Raw genomic sequence first — 13908 nt, forward strand, 5'->3', positions numbered from 1 at the left:
GTACTGGGCCCAGGCCCCATCAGTTCAAAAGGGGATCCCAGGCACCTGCTGAGCATGAGGGCCGGCTGTACTGTCTTATTGCAGACACCAATCTGCTTCTGTCTCCCGCTGCAGCGCTGCCTGCTTCTCCTCCTTTCCTTCCCTCCGGCTGCACTACAAGGGTATTGGTTCTAGCACATGCACCCCTTCTATCTGCAGTCCGGGCCCCCCTGTGTGCCCCTTTCCCCTGCAGCGCAGCTGGCTTCCCTCCTCCCTTGCTGACAGCTGCTGCAGGCATACAGGAGGATGTCATTTACTGGCCCCCTTCCTTTCCTGAATGAACACAGTGAGGGATCGGTACCAATCACTCCTTTGTCCATTTATTACTGATGTATAGTAAACTTTGTTTACTATGCTTTAGTTAGGCTGTCAGGTAGCCTGTATGGGGCCCCGTGATTTCGAACAGGAGCCCTGCCTGTAACACATTTCTGATCCTAGGGCAGGGCTTTCCAAGCTTTCTAAAGAAAGGGTCAGTTTACTGTCCTTCAGACTTTAGTGGGGCCGGACTGTGGTCAGTTGGAGTAAACAATACCCAATCTGTAGTTTTAGGGGGAGAAATAGTTGGTGTCAGTGGAAGGAATAGTGCCCCTTGTTGGTTTCAGTGGCAAGACTTGTGCCCCATTGTTGGCAGAGATGTATAGTAACTAAGTAGAACTACTTCACTACTGTACTTAAGTACCGAAAGGCGGTATCTGTACTTTCCTAGAGTAGAATTTTTTTCTCCTACTTCCACTTTTACTTCACTACATTTTTTCAATGATTTCAATACTTCTACTCCGATATTTTTTTTTTGTGCTGCATAGTTACTCGTTACAATTATAAAAATTACCACTGCCAGAACAGTAGATGGCAGGTTTCATGAAGCTCAAAACATGTGTATTATCAGCGCATACGAAAATAAATGCTACTGTATGTATAAATAAAAGCTGCATTTGAAATAATAAAAAACAATACAATGTTCAAACTTTTGACTTCTTTCTTTAATAACTACATAACACAGTACTTGTACTTTTACTTTCAGTACTTGAGTAGCAAAATTAAAAAAAAAAAACTACTTGCAATACTTAAGTACAAAAAATTTTGAATACTTTAGTACTTCTACTCAAGTCATTTTTTGATCGAGCACTTCCACTTCTACTCAAGTCACTTTTTGATCGAGCACTTGTACTTTTACTCAAGTATGGGTTTCGAGTACTTTATACAACTCTTATTGTTGGTATCAGTGTCAGGAGAAATACCTCAAGGGCAGAATAGAGGCAAGCAAAGGACGCTGTTTGGAGACCACTGTTCTAGGGTGATCACTCGCTTTAGTGTATTTAGGAGTAAGCAGTGTTGTCACCTTAGGACTACTATTTACTTAGGACCTACTATACACCGCCACCATTTTTTGTAATGTTGTGGGGAAGGTTTATTAAGTCCATAGAGAACTATGCTAAAAGTAAGGGTTTTTTCAGACAGATGGTAAACTTACTGTCCTCTGCAAAGTGATCTACGGTGAATTGTTTTTCAGAGGGCGATATAGTTAAGTAGGTGCTACTGCCGCTGCCACCTTCTTATGTGTTTTTTTTTTTCTTGTTTTTTTTTTTTTTCGAACGGAAATTTTGCAATGGGACGCGCCACAACTGCGAGTTAAGTGCTTGACTCGCAGTTTTGGTGCAGCCCCATTAATCTTAGTGGACGAGCTTGACAGGCGGTGCAGAGTTAAAAATGCCATGGCTGTGAAACAAAGTATCAGGGGGTGCCATGGCATGTGTACAATCCTGACAGGCTGTAATGTCAGAACTCTGAAGGGCGGCCAGAGGGCAGTAAAACTACTGCTCAGCAGCCTGTCTTTACTGCCCCCTTGTCGCCAATTAAAAAAGCCCTAACAGAGGCTGAGAACACAGGACCTTATCAACTCTCTCGATTTCTGGCGGGATGAACGGGTATTGTTTTGCACTTGTCAAACAGATGTAATGAAACACTTTTGATGGTTTATTTGAAAGACCAAAAAGCAGAGAACAAGAGACGTTGTTGGGGTTTATATACATTTTAAATCTGCAGCTGTATAATCCAAATGCAGTCAACAGAGTTTTTACTGTGGTTCCAGGTGGAACTGCAGCCATTTGTCATATCATTTTGTGTTTTGCTGAGTCTGTACAGATTCAGGGCCATTCATAAAATATAAATCCTGACACCCATAAAGGTTTAGCTTGCAGGTCGGCCAGCTGCAAATGATAGCTGCCAAGATAAAAAAACTGGACAAGCCAGCAGGAAGGCTTGATCCCCCGGGCCAATTTAACTGCAAGAATTGTAATGTTTACCTGCAGTGTACCTTTAAAGGAAACCTCAATTTTGCTTTATTTGTATGTGTGGCTTACGTAAGATTATATTAGCTGTGCTGAGGTCATTGACACTTGTTTCATTCCCGTCCTTGTAAAACTAATCCTGTCTTTCCCCTGTCATCTTTTCAGTGGTTTGGAGGTGTGGATCGGATTCAATGACAGCCGGAGCTCTGAATCCCTCCCCGTCGGGAAACGCTTTGATTTGGAGAGCTGCCAGAATTGGCTCCCTGGCCAGCCGGAGCCGTCCCAGGCTGATCGCTGTGTGAAGATGGGGCCCAATGGCGTGTGTAATACCGACCTGTGCAGTGCCACACACAACTACATCTGTGAATACAAGCCACAGGGTATGCGCTAGGAACTAATGATGAAAAAAAAAAAAAAAAAAGGTTCATAATGCACACTGGTTACTATTTTTAAAGGGTTCATAATGTACACTGGTTACTATTTTTAAAGTGATCTAAACCCATATTTCTCTTTCGTTCATTGACAGACACAGCTCCTGATCTTCTTAACCATTGGGTTATACTGCTACCCACAGGAGTAGGACACTAGGCAGAAAAAAAATCTGACTACGCCTATGGGCAGTCCCAGGGGGTATACTCCCTCGCTCTGCTATAGGTACTCAGTTTTTTCTGCCTAATCTGGAGTAAGGACCTAGTTCCTTGCTGGGATCTCTGGTCCTGGCAATTTTTTATTTTTAGCTAGAATTTCTTAATCTAGAATTAATGATCTAGATCCAGTGGTCACCTCAGTCTGGCCAGTGAGTGCGCGCAGACCTCAGCTCTGTGCTAGGTCGGCCATGACATAGTCCCATAGAATGGGGGCTGGTCTGCCCTGCGAGTTAAACGCCTCGTGAGGTCACATACGACCGGGTCTCGGCCCAAGTCGCAGCATTCATCCTGGCCGACAGCCCCCCCATTTCGATGGAGAGGAGGTTCTGTCTGGAGAGGTGCCTGTCTGGTTCCTAGTATGGTACGTGATTGTCCCCCCTTTCCCCCTGGAGGGTTTTGAGGTAGGTGTGGGCCCCTCCATGGGACAGTCGGACCCCTGGGTTACCCTCCTTCCACTTAGGCACCCCCTTCATCGGTTTGGTGGTCCCTCTGGGCTATAGCACCCCCCTATTTTCCCCCTCCACTACTGATGCTGGGGCTGTGGGGCGGACTGGTCCATTGCCTGGGGTGGGGGCAGGGTGCCGTGCTGGCGATGGGGGGTGGGGGGGTGCGCCGCCGGCGAACGGGCAATCAGGTGTAGGGGGGTTGGTGGACTGTACCTGGTGTCGGCTCCTGCCAGGGGCCCCCCTTTCTGCCTGTCCCATTTTCTGAGGCCTAGGGATCCCCCCTGGTTACCTCGTGGTGTCGCTGCCATTTTCTTGTAGCCTGTGTGCTTAATGCACGGCGGCCAGGTTTGTGTAGTCGGGCGGCCGTTTTTTGGTGGTTTGCCATTGAAAATAGTGAGCGGCCATGACAGTGGACCCCATTTTGGCATTTTGGCATTTTCCTGATCGCCCGTTGTGCAGTGCAGATTCTCCTGGTAACTGTGGTGTCTAGTTTCTGCGGGATAGTGAGTCTGCTGGGGTCCTCTCCCTCTCTACTGAGGATCGATTGGTGCTCTGTGGCTGGCAACTGGGTGGGCTGCCAGAGCGGTGGGGGTTGTCCCTTAGCAGTGTTTTACACTTTTTTGTGGACTCCCCCTTGTGACTCATGGAGTCTTTGGAGCACATCCCCCCACCTGATCCCCTCTCTCATCCCCTCTCTCATCCATCCATCCATCGAAGCTTAACCATTGGTCTCATGTCCTAATACTTTTGTTGCTGTAAGCACCAAGGCCACTCTAGTACGTCCCCTACACTGTAGGTGGCTCCTCCTCTCTCACTTGCAGAGAGATCATCCAGTGGGGGTGTCGGCTTTCGCACCCTGGGCACTTGCATCTCCCTTGTCCCCATCCTGCACTCAGTGGAAGCTGCTTAGTAGATCAGTGGTAGGCAGGGAGCAGAGGGCCTGAGCCAGTGGTGGGGGAACTGAGTTCCACCAAGTTCCAGCTGAAAGAAAGGTCTGACTAAAACCAGGGAGTGCAAAACCTAGTGCAGCTTTGCATGGAAGCCAATCCACTTGTAACTTCAGTTTGTTCAATAAAGCTTTGCCAAAAAATATGGAAGCGGATTGGTTTCTATGCAGAGCTGCAACAGATTTTGCACTCTCCAGTTTTAATAAATCAACCCCATAGTGTTAGTAAGCGAGCATTATTACCCTACTGCAGGAAGTGTATTATTTGCAGGATTACCAGTTGAAAATAAAGAAATTAAAATCCAAAGCATTTTTTAGTCTGTCTTTTTCACTCCTTTTTCTCAAGTTGCTTTATCCCTTTATTGTAACAAACTAAAGTATATGCACAGAAATGGAGATCTGTCTTCTGCAGTTGGTGGTATTGTTGGGCAAGACGTCATCTGTGTGCTGGAGAATAATGCTGCCCTTTCATTTTTATTTTCCCAGCTGTTTCTCTGAACGCAGAATACTTTGTGGTGGGATCTTGGGCGTTTGACAGGAATTGGTCACTACAAAATTTAACAAGAGCGGAGAGTGTTTCGTCTTCTGGAGAGGTAGAGGTAAGTGTAAAATAGATGAGCTTACCTGTTTGTAGGTACAAGTGTGTCTGTCCTCTTCTAGCAAGGTTGATGCACGAGACAACAAGCTACTGTTCATATACCAAGGAAAAAAAATAATAATTTGTCTGTATAGGCCCCCTGGTGCCCAATCGCCACTCGAGGGCTATATGTGGACCTTTGGTACTTGTTTAGTGGCTTTCACAAACCAGCAGTCAGTAGTGAGAGTGGGATCTCTAGCTTGTAAAGGAGCTGTATTGGTTGTTATCTCTAACAGCCTCATGTTGCATTTTCCTAATTTCTTACTACTTACTACTTTTTCTGCATCATGTCTCCAGTCTCCATGTCATCATGTCTCCAGTCTCCAATCACACTTTAAGGCCCCGTTCACACTGGGGCGATCCGACTTGCCGGGACGACCTCACAAGTTGCGGCGCTCAGCTCACACCGCGACCTCGGAGCGGCCGGCACGGACTTCATATCATTGAAGTCAATGCAGGTCGCTCCAGGTCGCTCCAAAGAAGCTCCGGACCCTTTTTCTAAGTCGGAGTGACTTGTGTCGCTCCTATTAGAACGGGTCCACAGCTTCTCTATGGCAGGCGACCTACGGCGACCTGTCAGGCGACCAGGTCGCCCCAGTGTGAACGGGGTCTTACAGTCTATGGCATTCTTGTATAGCACTACATATACTGAATATTACGTGTCTTGGCAGGGTCAGAGGCCTCAGTTGAGACCTCCATACCTTGTAAATTAATCACCACTGGTAAAAGTGCACAGAAGATTTTGATAGGGCTTTAGATACCAAAATACCTAAATGAGAAGTTCAGGAATTGAAAAAAGAAACAATTACACTCACCTAGGTGAATGCAGTTCCGATGATGCATCTGTCCCCCGCTGACTCTAAGACCAAGAACAGGGATCAAAGACCCCTGATCGCTCAACTTGGTCTTTAGTGAGCAGAGAGCCGATGACTGTCCTTCTCCGGCTCTCTGCTCTCTCCCCCCCAGTCCTTACTGGAGGGCTGGGCTATGTAGGGGGCGGGAGTGGCTGGCTCCGGCTGTCAGTGGCTCGTTGAGAGGCTGAACCAGCCGCCGGTCCAGGAATCTGGGTGCATTCCGACTTTAAAGTGAGGATCAATCCAGAACCTGGACTGGCTGAGTGACGTCAGCCGACAGTGAACTTTAGCCTGCTGTCAGCTGGAAATGGATCACAGGAGTGCAGAAAAAAGTGCACTCCTGTGACCCACAGAAGTAGGACAAAAAGAGATTTGACCCTACTTAGTTCTTGCTACTCATAGCAACCAGTAAGGTTTTTTTATCATAACCTGTTTGTAAATTTTCTTAGATATTTTCCTAAGCCAGACCCATTAGATCTTGTGTGTGAAAGTGCCCCAACTTTTAATCCAGCAGATTATTGCAGTCATGCAATAAAGAGTTGCAAAGGGTATGTTTTTTATCCCTATATCTTTTGGTCTTATTTAATTGTGAAATGTTGGTGTATAAAGTGTTATACAAGTAGACTGAACCTACACCTGGTTGCATCCAATAAGGTATATTGAGATTGCAGACATTTAGGTGAACTTGCTGCACAGGTGTATTGTGTTATGACTAAGCATAATCCTTGTGAAAAGCATTAACATTTGTATTGCCATCTCGTTTCTTGGGCTTCACAAGGTTTAGGAGTGTGTCTATGGGAATGTTTGACCATTCTTCCTGAAGATGTTGAAGAGTTGCGCTCAACCAAATAACACTTAAAAGCCCAAAAAAACCTTATAATAAAGTGCATATATAAATGGATTATAAAGTGAAATTATCAAAAAATATAAGTGACTGTGCAATTGCTTGACAGTACATATACAAAGTATATTATATTTCCAAGTGCAAATAAGTGCAAATATGTGAATAAATAAATATATTGCAATTAATTGAAAGTCCACAATAAATCTCAATGGATGGATTAAAAGTCCAATGTGGATAATATTATATAGATGGTTAGTGATGATATTTCCAACACTCTGATGAACTTCAGCACCTCCACCAAAATGACTAGATCACCCGGTGTAAACTCAAGGCTTACCAGATGGAGTGGACCCCTTAAATCACAGGGGGGCAACTCAAGCAGAGGCAGGAAAACAGTGGCATGAGATGACCTTCAAAACAGGAATGATTTTAGAGGGTACGGTGTATGAGAACTCATCCCCAACGTTAAGGAGATATACAGGCGGCTATCTTGAAGTGTATTGGTGGTGCCTTCCCATCCTGGTTATCGGCTGAAATTGCCACTGTTTTCCTGTCTCTGCTTGAGTTGACCCCCTGTGATTTAAGGGGTCCACTCCATCTGGTAAGCCTTGCGTTTACACCAGGTGATCTTGTCATTTTGGTGGAGGTGCTGAAGTTCATCAGAGTGTTGGAAATATCATCACTAACCATCTATATATATAATTATCCACATTGGACTTTTAATCTATCCATTGAGATTTATTGTGGACTTTCAATTAATTGCAATATATTTATTTATTCACATATTTGCACTTGGAAATATAATATACTTTTTATATGTACTGTCAAGCGATTGCACAGTCACTTATATTTTTTGATAATTTCACTTTATAATCCATTTATATATGCACTTTTTTTATAAGTTTTTTTTTTTTGGCGTTTAAGTGTAATTTGGTTGAGCGCAACTTTTTAATTAGCAATAGTTATTTATTTCATTTCACGTTTGTTACGTTTTTTTTTTTTTGCGGCTCCTGATAAGGTATCTTTTACCTACACTTTATTCTGCACTTTATGTAATATTTTACACTCTACAATCTTATGTACCTTATCATAAATTTCCTTTGCGCTGGTTTTTGTTGGTGATTAGCACCATCATTTTTTTCCAACTGATGTTGAAGAGAAGGCCTGTCTTTCAGTCTCAGCTCTAATACTTTCCAAAGGTGTTTTGTCAAGTTTGAGGTTAGGACTCTGTGCAGGCCAGTCAAGTTCTTCCACCCAAAACTCGCTGATCCATGTATTTTTGGACCTTGTTTGTGCACCTGTTCTCAGTCATGTTGGAACAGGAAGGGGCCATCCCCAAACTGTTCCCACAAAGTTGGGAGCATGAAATTGTCCAAAATGTCTTGGGATGCTGATGCCCTAATAGTTCCCTTCACTGGAACTAAGAAGCCAAGCCCAACCCCTGAAAAACAACCTCCCTGCATATTCCCCCCTCCACCAAATGATTTGGACCAGTGCACAACGCAAGGTCCATAAAGACCTGGATGAGTGAATTTGAGGTGGAGGAACTTGACTGGCCTGAAATGAGTCCTGACCTCAACCCGATAGAACACCTTTGGGATAAATTAAAGCAGGGAATGTGAGCCAGGCCTTCTTGTCAAAAATCAGTGCCTGACCTCACAAATGCGCTTCTGGAAGAATGGCCAAATATTCCCATAGACACACTCCTAAACCTTGTGGACAGCCTTCCCAGAAAAGTTGAAGCTGTTATAGCTGCAGAGGGTGGGCCAACTCAATATTGAACCCTACGGACTAAGACTGGGATTCCACTAAAGTTCATGTGCATGTAAAGGCAGGCATCCCAATACTTTTGGTAATATAGTGTAAGTACCACTTTAAAGCATAGAAACGTGGGTAATTGTTCATTCTTGTGCCACCCTCTGGCAGATGGAAGGCCCTGCATTTCTCCAATTACCATACTCTCATATAATCCAGCATACTCTTTACAGCCACAGGCCAAAACATCAGCAGGTGCTATGATAAAATTACAGATGGCACCATCAAGCATGCTGTCTAAGCATTAGGGTATCACCAGCACACCAAATTAGACATTCAAGATATTACATTTATTTGCCACCAGCAAGTGATGTTCATGGCCACTGAGGAATCTTTTCTCTTCCAAGGACTCTCCTCTTCTCGTCTTAGCTGTTGAGGCAGAACACTGACAGGTCACATCACCTATATAGAGAAAATAAAGGCTCTGTATTTCCTCCTGCCAGGAGAGAAGAATGATGGTTCACAGATGATCCAAAAAATAACTATGCACAACCGGCTCTTTGTGTTTTCTCTTAGGTTTTGGTTTTCCCTGGTTTGCACTTTTCCCGGGAAGTGTACATATCCGCTCTGGAATTTGTAACTGAAGAAGTACAGGAACCAGTGCAGCTGAGGTTCCAGGTGTATACTCAGAGCACAGAACAAGGTAAGAATCCAGGTAATGTGTATATTTTCTACAAGACAAATGAAGCTTTTGTAAAATGGTGTGTAAAAATGTATGGACAAGAATTGCATGATTATGTGTTTTATCAAGTTTAGCCAAGTGTCCCTTTTTCTGCAAGATTGCCTTCGCTTTCCTATTTTGCCTATTTTTTTTTCCATGTCCCATGGAATGTATGACCAGGTATGGGTCAGCTGTTCGTTGCTGCGGCAGGTAACACACCAAGCACACCGCCATCTTTTAAGCTAGCCATACACTGTGTGAATATTGTCAGTCAGAAATCCACTCATTGGGTGGTCCTGCCAGCCCTGCTGTGTTTGACTAAAGACGATTATTCGAGGAGCCTGCTGAAATTTTTTTGGCCGAACAGTAGCTGCATCAAATCCGGTATAGCCACTGTGCAGGTATTTTGGCAGTTGGCAGGGCCTCCCAAATTAAAACAAACTTTGTGGATCTCCCTTATTCCCATAGATTATTCTACAAAAAGGGAACACTTTATTTACTAAGCGTTTCCAGGCATTGACTTCTAAACCTTCACTGGACGTTCACTTTAAAACTGTAGTCTTTTTTGAGACTTTTCCTCGCCATGCCTAAATTCATATCTCCAAAAAAAGACTGGATACTAAACACACACTATTTAATTGTCATTGTCCCTTCTATTTCTGTATGTGGATGATAGCACTGTTGTAATTGTAATAAAAAAAATTGTCTTTTTCCTGTTCAAATCTTTTAAATCGACGTACAAAAATATATATGCAATCAACACTTTATTATTTTTTGGCAATAACATGGTGTAGGCGGATTTATAGTAGTCACAGGTTGTGTCACGCCCCCTCCAGCCTGTGTCTTAGAATAAGAGGAAGGGGAAGCCTCCATTAATCTATATGCAATATCCTGCTCACACTGTGTTTAGCTGGTAAGTGGGCTGTCATTTACCACTGTGTATATGCCTACATGTAAGACTCTATAGTCACATGGGCTGCTCAGATGTGATAGGAAGAAAGTGCTTAGCATAAAAACTCACTGAAAACTGAGCTTGTTCAGAGCTGCCAACACTGCTCTGCAAAATCCCTAGCTGGATTGGGTACTTGGACAGTGGTGGAGATAGAGAACCGCAGGATCAGCAAGGTTTTTTACACAACACAAATCTCATAGAGAGAGTATGAACCGCATGTAATACAGCATTTATTGATAGTTTTTTTTAATGTGGGTTTAGTGACACTTTGGGTTGCAAATACAAAATAATTTCACAGGTCAATGGACATTGTATGAACTAGTAATAAAAGGAAGTGATATCTGCGCTTGGATATATAAATCAAGAACAATATAAATGCATGAATGAATATGAGAAAAGGCAGCCAGCTACATAGGTGATATACACCTAAACCTATAAGATACATAAAAACATAATAGAAGCAGCACCAATCAGTATAACAAATCAAATATATAAAAAAGTCCCAACAGGCAATATGAGTGCAGTCCAAAAGTCCTTGAAACAGGAAAAGGTAAATAAACTTGAGACAGGATCCCAATCACCGGTGACACAGTATAAGATGGATGAACACCCAAATGTGACAGCCAGAGGGAACTCTTACCAGATGTAGTTGACCCTCATAAAGAGAAGTCAAAACAGGCAAATTGCAATCAGGACTACAGGATCATCCGAGTATACAGGGACAGGGTAAAACCTCCTGAACCAATCGTAAGCAATCCTAAACTCCTTCAGGCTGCATTTCAATGACACTGTACATCCTCCGTTTCCACGGTAACAAATTAACGCAGAACTCTGATGATGTAATTTCCTTTGATGATACGCGTAAGGCGGAAGTGGACACCGGATGCTTAAAGCCCCGTACACACGTACCGATTGTCACTGGTGATTGGGATCCTGTCTCAAGTTTGTTTACATTTTCCTGTTTCAAGGACTTTTGGACTGCATTCATATTGCCTGTTGGAACTTTTTTTATATATATTTGATTTGTTATACTGATTGGCACTGCTTCTGTTATGTTTTTATTGTATGAACTAGTGATCGACCGATTATCGGCAAAGCCGATATATCGGAATCGGCCTTTTGATTTACCGATATTGCCGATTTTTCCTGGAAAGTGCTTGTACCGGGGTAATGCCTGCAGCTAGAGGCATCACCCCGGTACCGGTGTCCATAGCTGACGGTCGGCTGTCTTGTAATGACAACCGATGTGGCTGAGAAGCCACTCGACTGTCATTCCAAGGAGCGGGAGGGGAAGTCCCATCCCTCCTGCCGCCTTCCGCGGCTCGCCCGGGTCTCCTGTCCCACCGGGAGACCTGGGCATCCTACCTTTGCCGCCGTCTGACCGGGTCTCCATTTCTTTGAATTTGGCGCCGCCAAGTATTGGTCGATCAATAGTATGAACAGGCCCTTGGACGACTTTTAGCCTTGTGTTAAAAAAAAAAAAATGCGGAAAGAGAAACAATTTTTTTTCCTCTCTTGGCAATCATTCTTTTCAAAATACTACCTTCTGCAATCAACAGTGACACCTTCCTATTCCTCCAGTTCCATAGAGGTTTCTGTTGTCTGGTCTACAATGGTTCCAGATATTGCAGAGGTCAATCCTGAAATTCAGAAAGTTGCTCCAAATCCAGACAGAGGTGATCTCATCCTGTATAGACCAGCCGTACATTTTCCTTTTCGCACTGCTGTCATTTTCCAGTTTAAAATTTGTCTTTTTCCACTTCTGCACCTGCGTCCGATGGGCGGGAGATAAACCTGCTGGCTCAGATGCTGGTTGAATATTTAAGATAAAGCCTACATACAAGCAGCCTTACCCCGACTTAGACTTGGTAGAGATTGTGAAAATGTCATCCAAGGTATGCGGTTGCCGTGGAGATTGTGTAAAAACATAAAAATATTTCCCTATGTTTGGAATTGAGTTAATTATTTGAATTTTTCAAGAACACTGCAGGGAAAACACTGGGACTTTGTAAGAGAGGAAACCGTGTGCAATATGGCTATTCGGATCATGTCAGTGTACATAAAGCATTCCATCAACTATTTATTATCCCTATACAAAGAATATAATTATGTGAAGTGGAGACCATGTCACACCAGTGATCCTTGTGCTGCCAACAATTAGCCAGTGACGGGATCGCTAAAAATATAGAAAATGCACACGCCTACTTCATATGCTGTTCCAATTGCTGCAAACAGGGCTGCTTTTTATTAGGAACGCGGTGGCACGCAGTTCTGGCACCTCCAGCACTAAATATATTTACTGGCAAGGGGTGCTGGGGTGTCCATTGAAAGGTGTGGAAGGTCCATTGATGCTAGCTGTTGGGGTACTGTTGTTTGGGGGAGGGGGATGTAGTGTTTTTTGGGAGTGGGGGTTTGATTGTTGCTAGGCGGGGGTCTATTGTTACTGGTTGCTGGAGGGTCTAATGATTCTGGCTGACTGCTGGGGGATCTGTTGTTGCTGGGGGGGGGGGTCTATTGTTGGTTGGGAGGTGTAGTGTTGCTGGCGTCAGGGGATCATTTTTTTCTGCCTTCCTTGATATCATTAACAAATTCTGTACAAATTACTTGGCACCACAAAATAATTGGTTCTGTATTCTCTAAAAGGGTTAGAAGCGGGGGACAGGTAAAAAGGTGAAGACATGGGATGATGGTGCTTTGAGGTGTGTAGGGGTGTAGACAAGGGGTGACTTGGAGAGGGGAGAGGAGGAATCAATTGGAGGAATTGTAGAAATATTAGCACTCTTTCCTTATTCCAGTATATCCTTGTGATTTTCACTGTTATTAAAGTGACTAGAGAGAAAAAATATTAAAAAAAAAAAAAATATATATATATATATATATATATATATATATATATATATATATATATATATATATATATATATATATATATATATATATATATATATATATATATATATATATTGTGTGTGTGTGTGTGTGTGTGTGTATACACACACACACACACACAGTGCCTTGACAAAGTATTCATACTCCTTGGAATTTTCCACATTTGTCATGTTACAATCTAAAACATAAATGTATTTTATTGGGATTTTATGTGATAGACCAACACAAAGTGGCACATAACTGTGAAGTGGCAGGAAAATGATAAATGGTTTCACATTTTTTTTACAAATATCTGAAAAGTGTGGCATGCATTTGAATTCTGCCCCCTTTACTCTAATACCCCTAACTAACATCTGAACCAAATGCCTTCAGAAGTCATGTAATTAGTAAATAGAGTCCACCTGTGTGTAATTTAATCTTAGTTTAAATACAGCTGTTCGGTGAAGCCCTCAGAGGTTTGTTAGGGAACTTTAGTGAACAAACCGCATCATGAAGGCCAAAGAACACACCAGACAGATCAGGGATAAAGTTATGGAGAAGATTGAAGCAGGGTTGGGTTATGAAAAAAATATTCCAAGCTTTGAACATCTCACAGAGCACTGTTCAATCCATCATCCGAAAATGGAAAAACAAAATTTACATTACATACAAATTTACAAATATGTGGGGCGTGAATTTGAATTCAATACTTTGTAGAACCACCTTTTGCTGCAGTTATGGTTGCTGCAAGTCTTTTTGGGGATGTCTCTACCAGCTTTGCATATCTAGAGAGTGAAATTTTTGCCCATTCTTTTTAGTAAAATGGCTCAAACTCTGTCAGATTGGATGGAGAGTGTCTGTGAACAGCAATTTTCAAGTTTTGCCACAGATCCTCATTTGGATTTAGGTCT

The 13908-nt window shown here is 43.1% G+C and overlaps 1 protein-coding gene across 2 annotated transcripts in view; it reads left to right on the forward strand.

Moving 5' to 3' along the window:
* Positions 1-13908, forward strand: part of PKD1 (polycystin 1, transient receptor potential channel interacting) — a 280745-nt gene that overhangs the window by 121722 nt on the left and 145115 nt on the right. For both annotated transcript variants that reach the window (XM_082261257.1, XM_082261258.1), the window contains exons 6-8: positions 2493-2707; positions 4853-4965; positions 9033-9159. In XM_082261257.1, coding sequence (XP_082117383.1) covers positions 2493-2707; positions 4853-4965; positions 9033-9159 — 455 coding nt within the window. The remainder of the gene's footprint in view (positions 1-2492; positions 2708-4852; positions 4966-9032; positions 9160-13908) is intronic.

Source organism: Pelophylax lessonae (genome assembly GCF_965119305.1).
Source record: "Pelophylax lessonae genome assembly, chromosome: 6".
Classification (NCBI taxonomy): domain Eukaryota; kingdom Metazoa; phylum Chordata; class Amphibia; order Anura; family Ranidae; genus Pelophylax; species Pelophylax lessonae.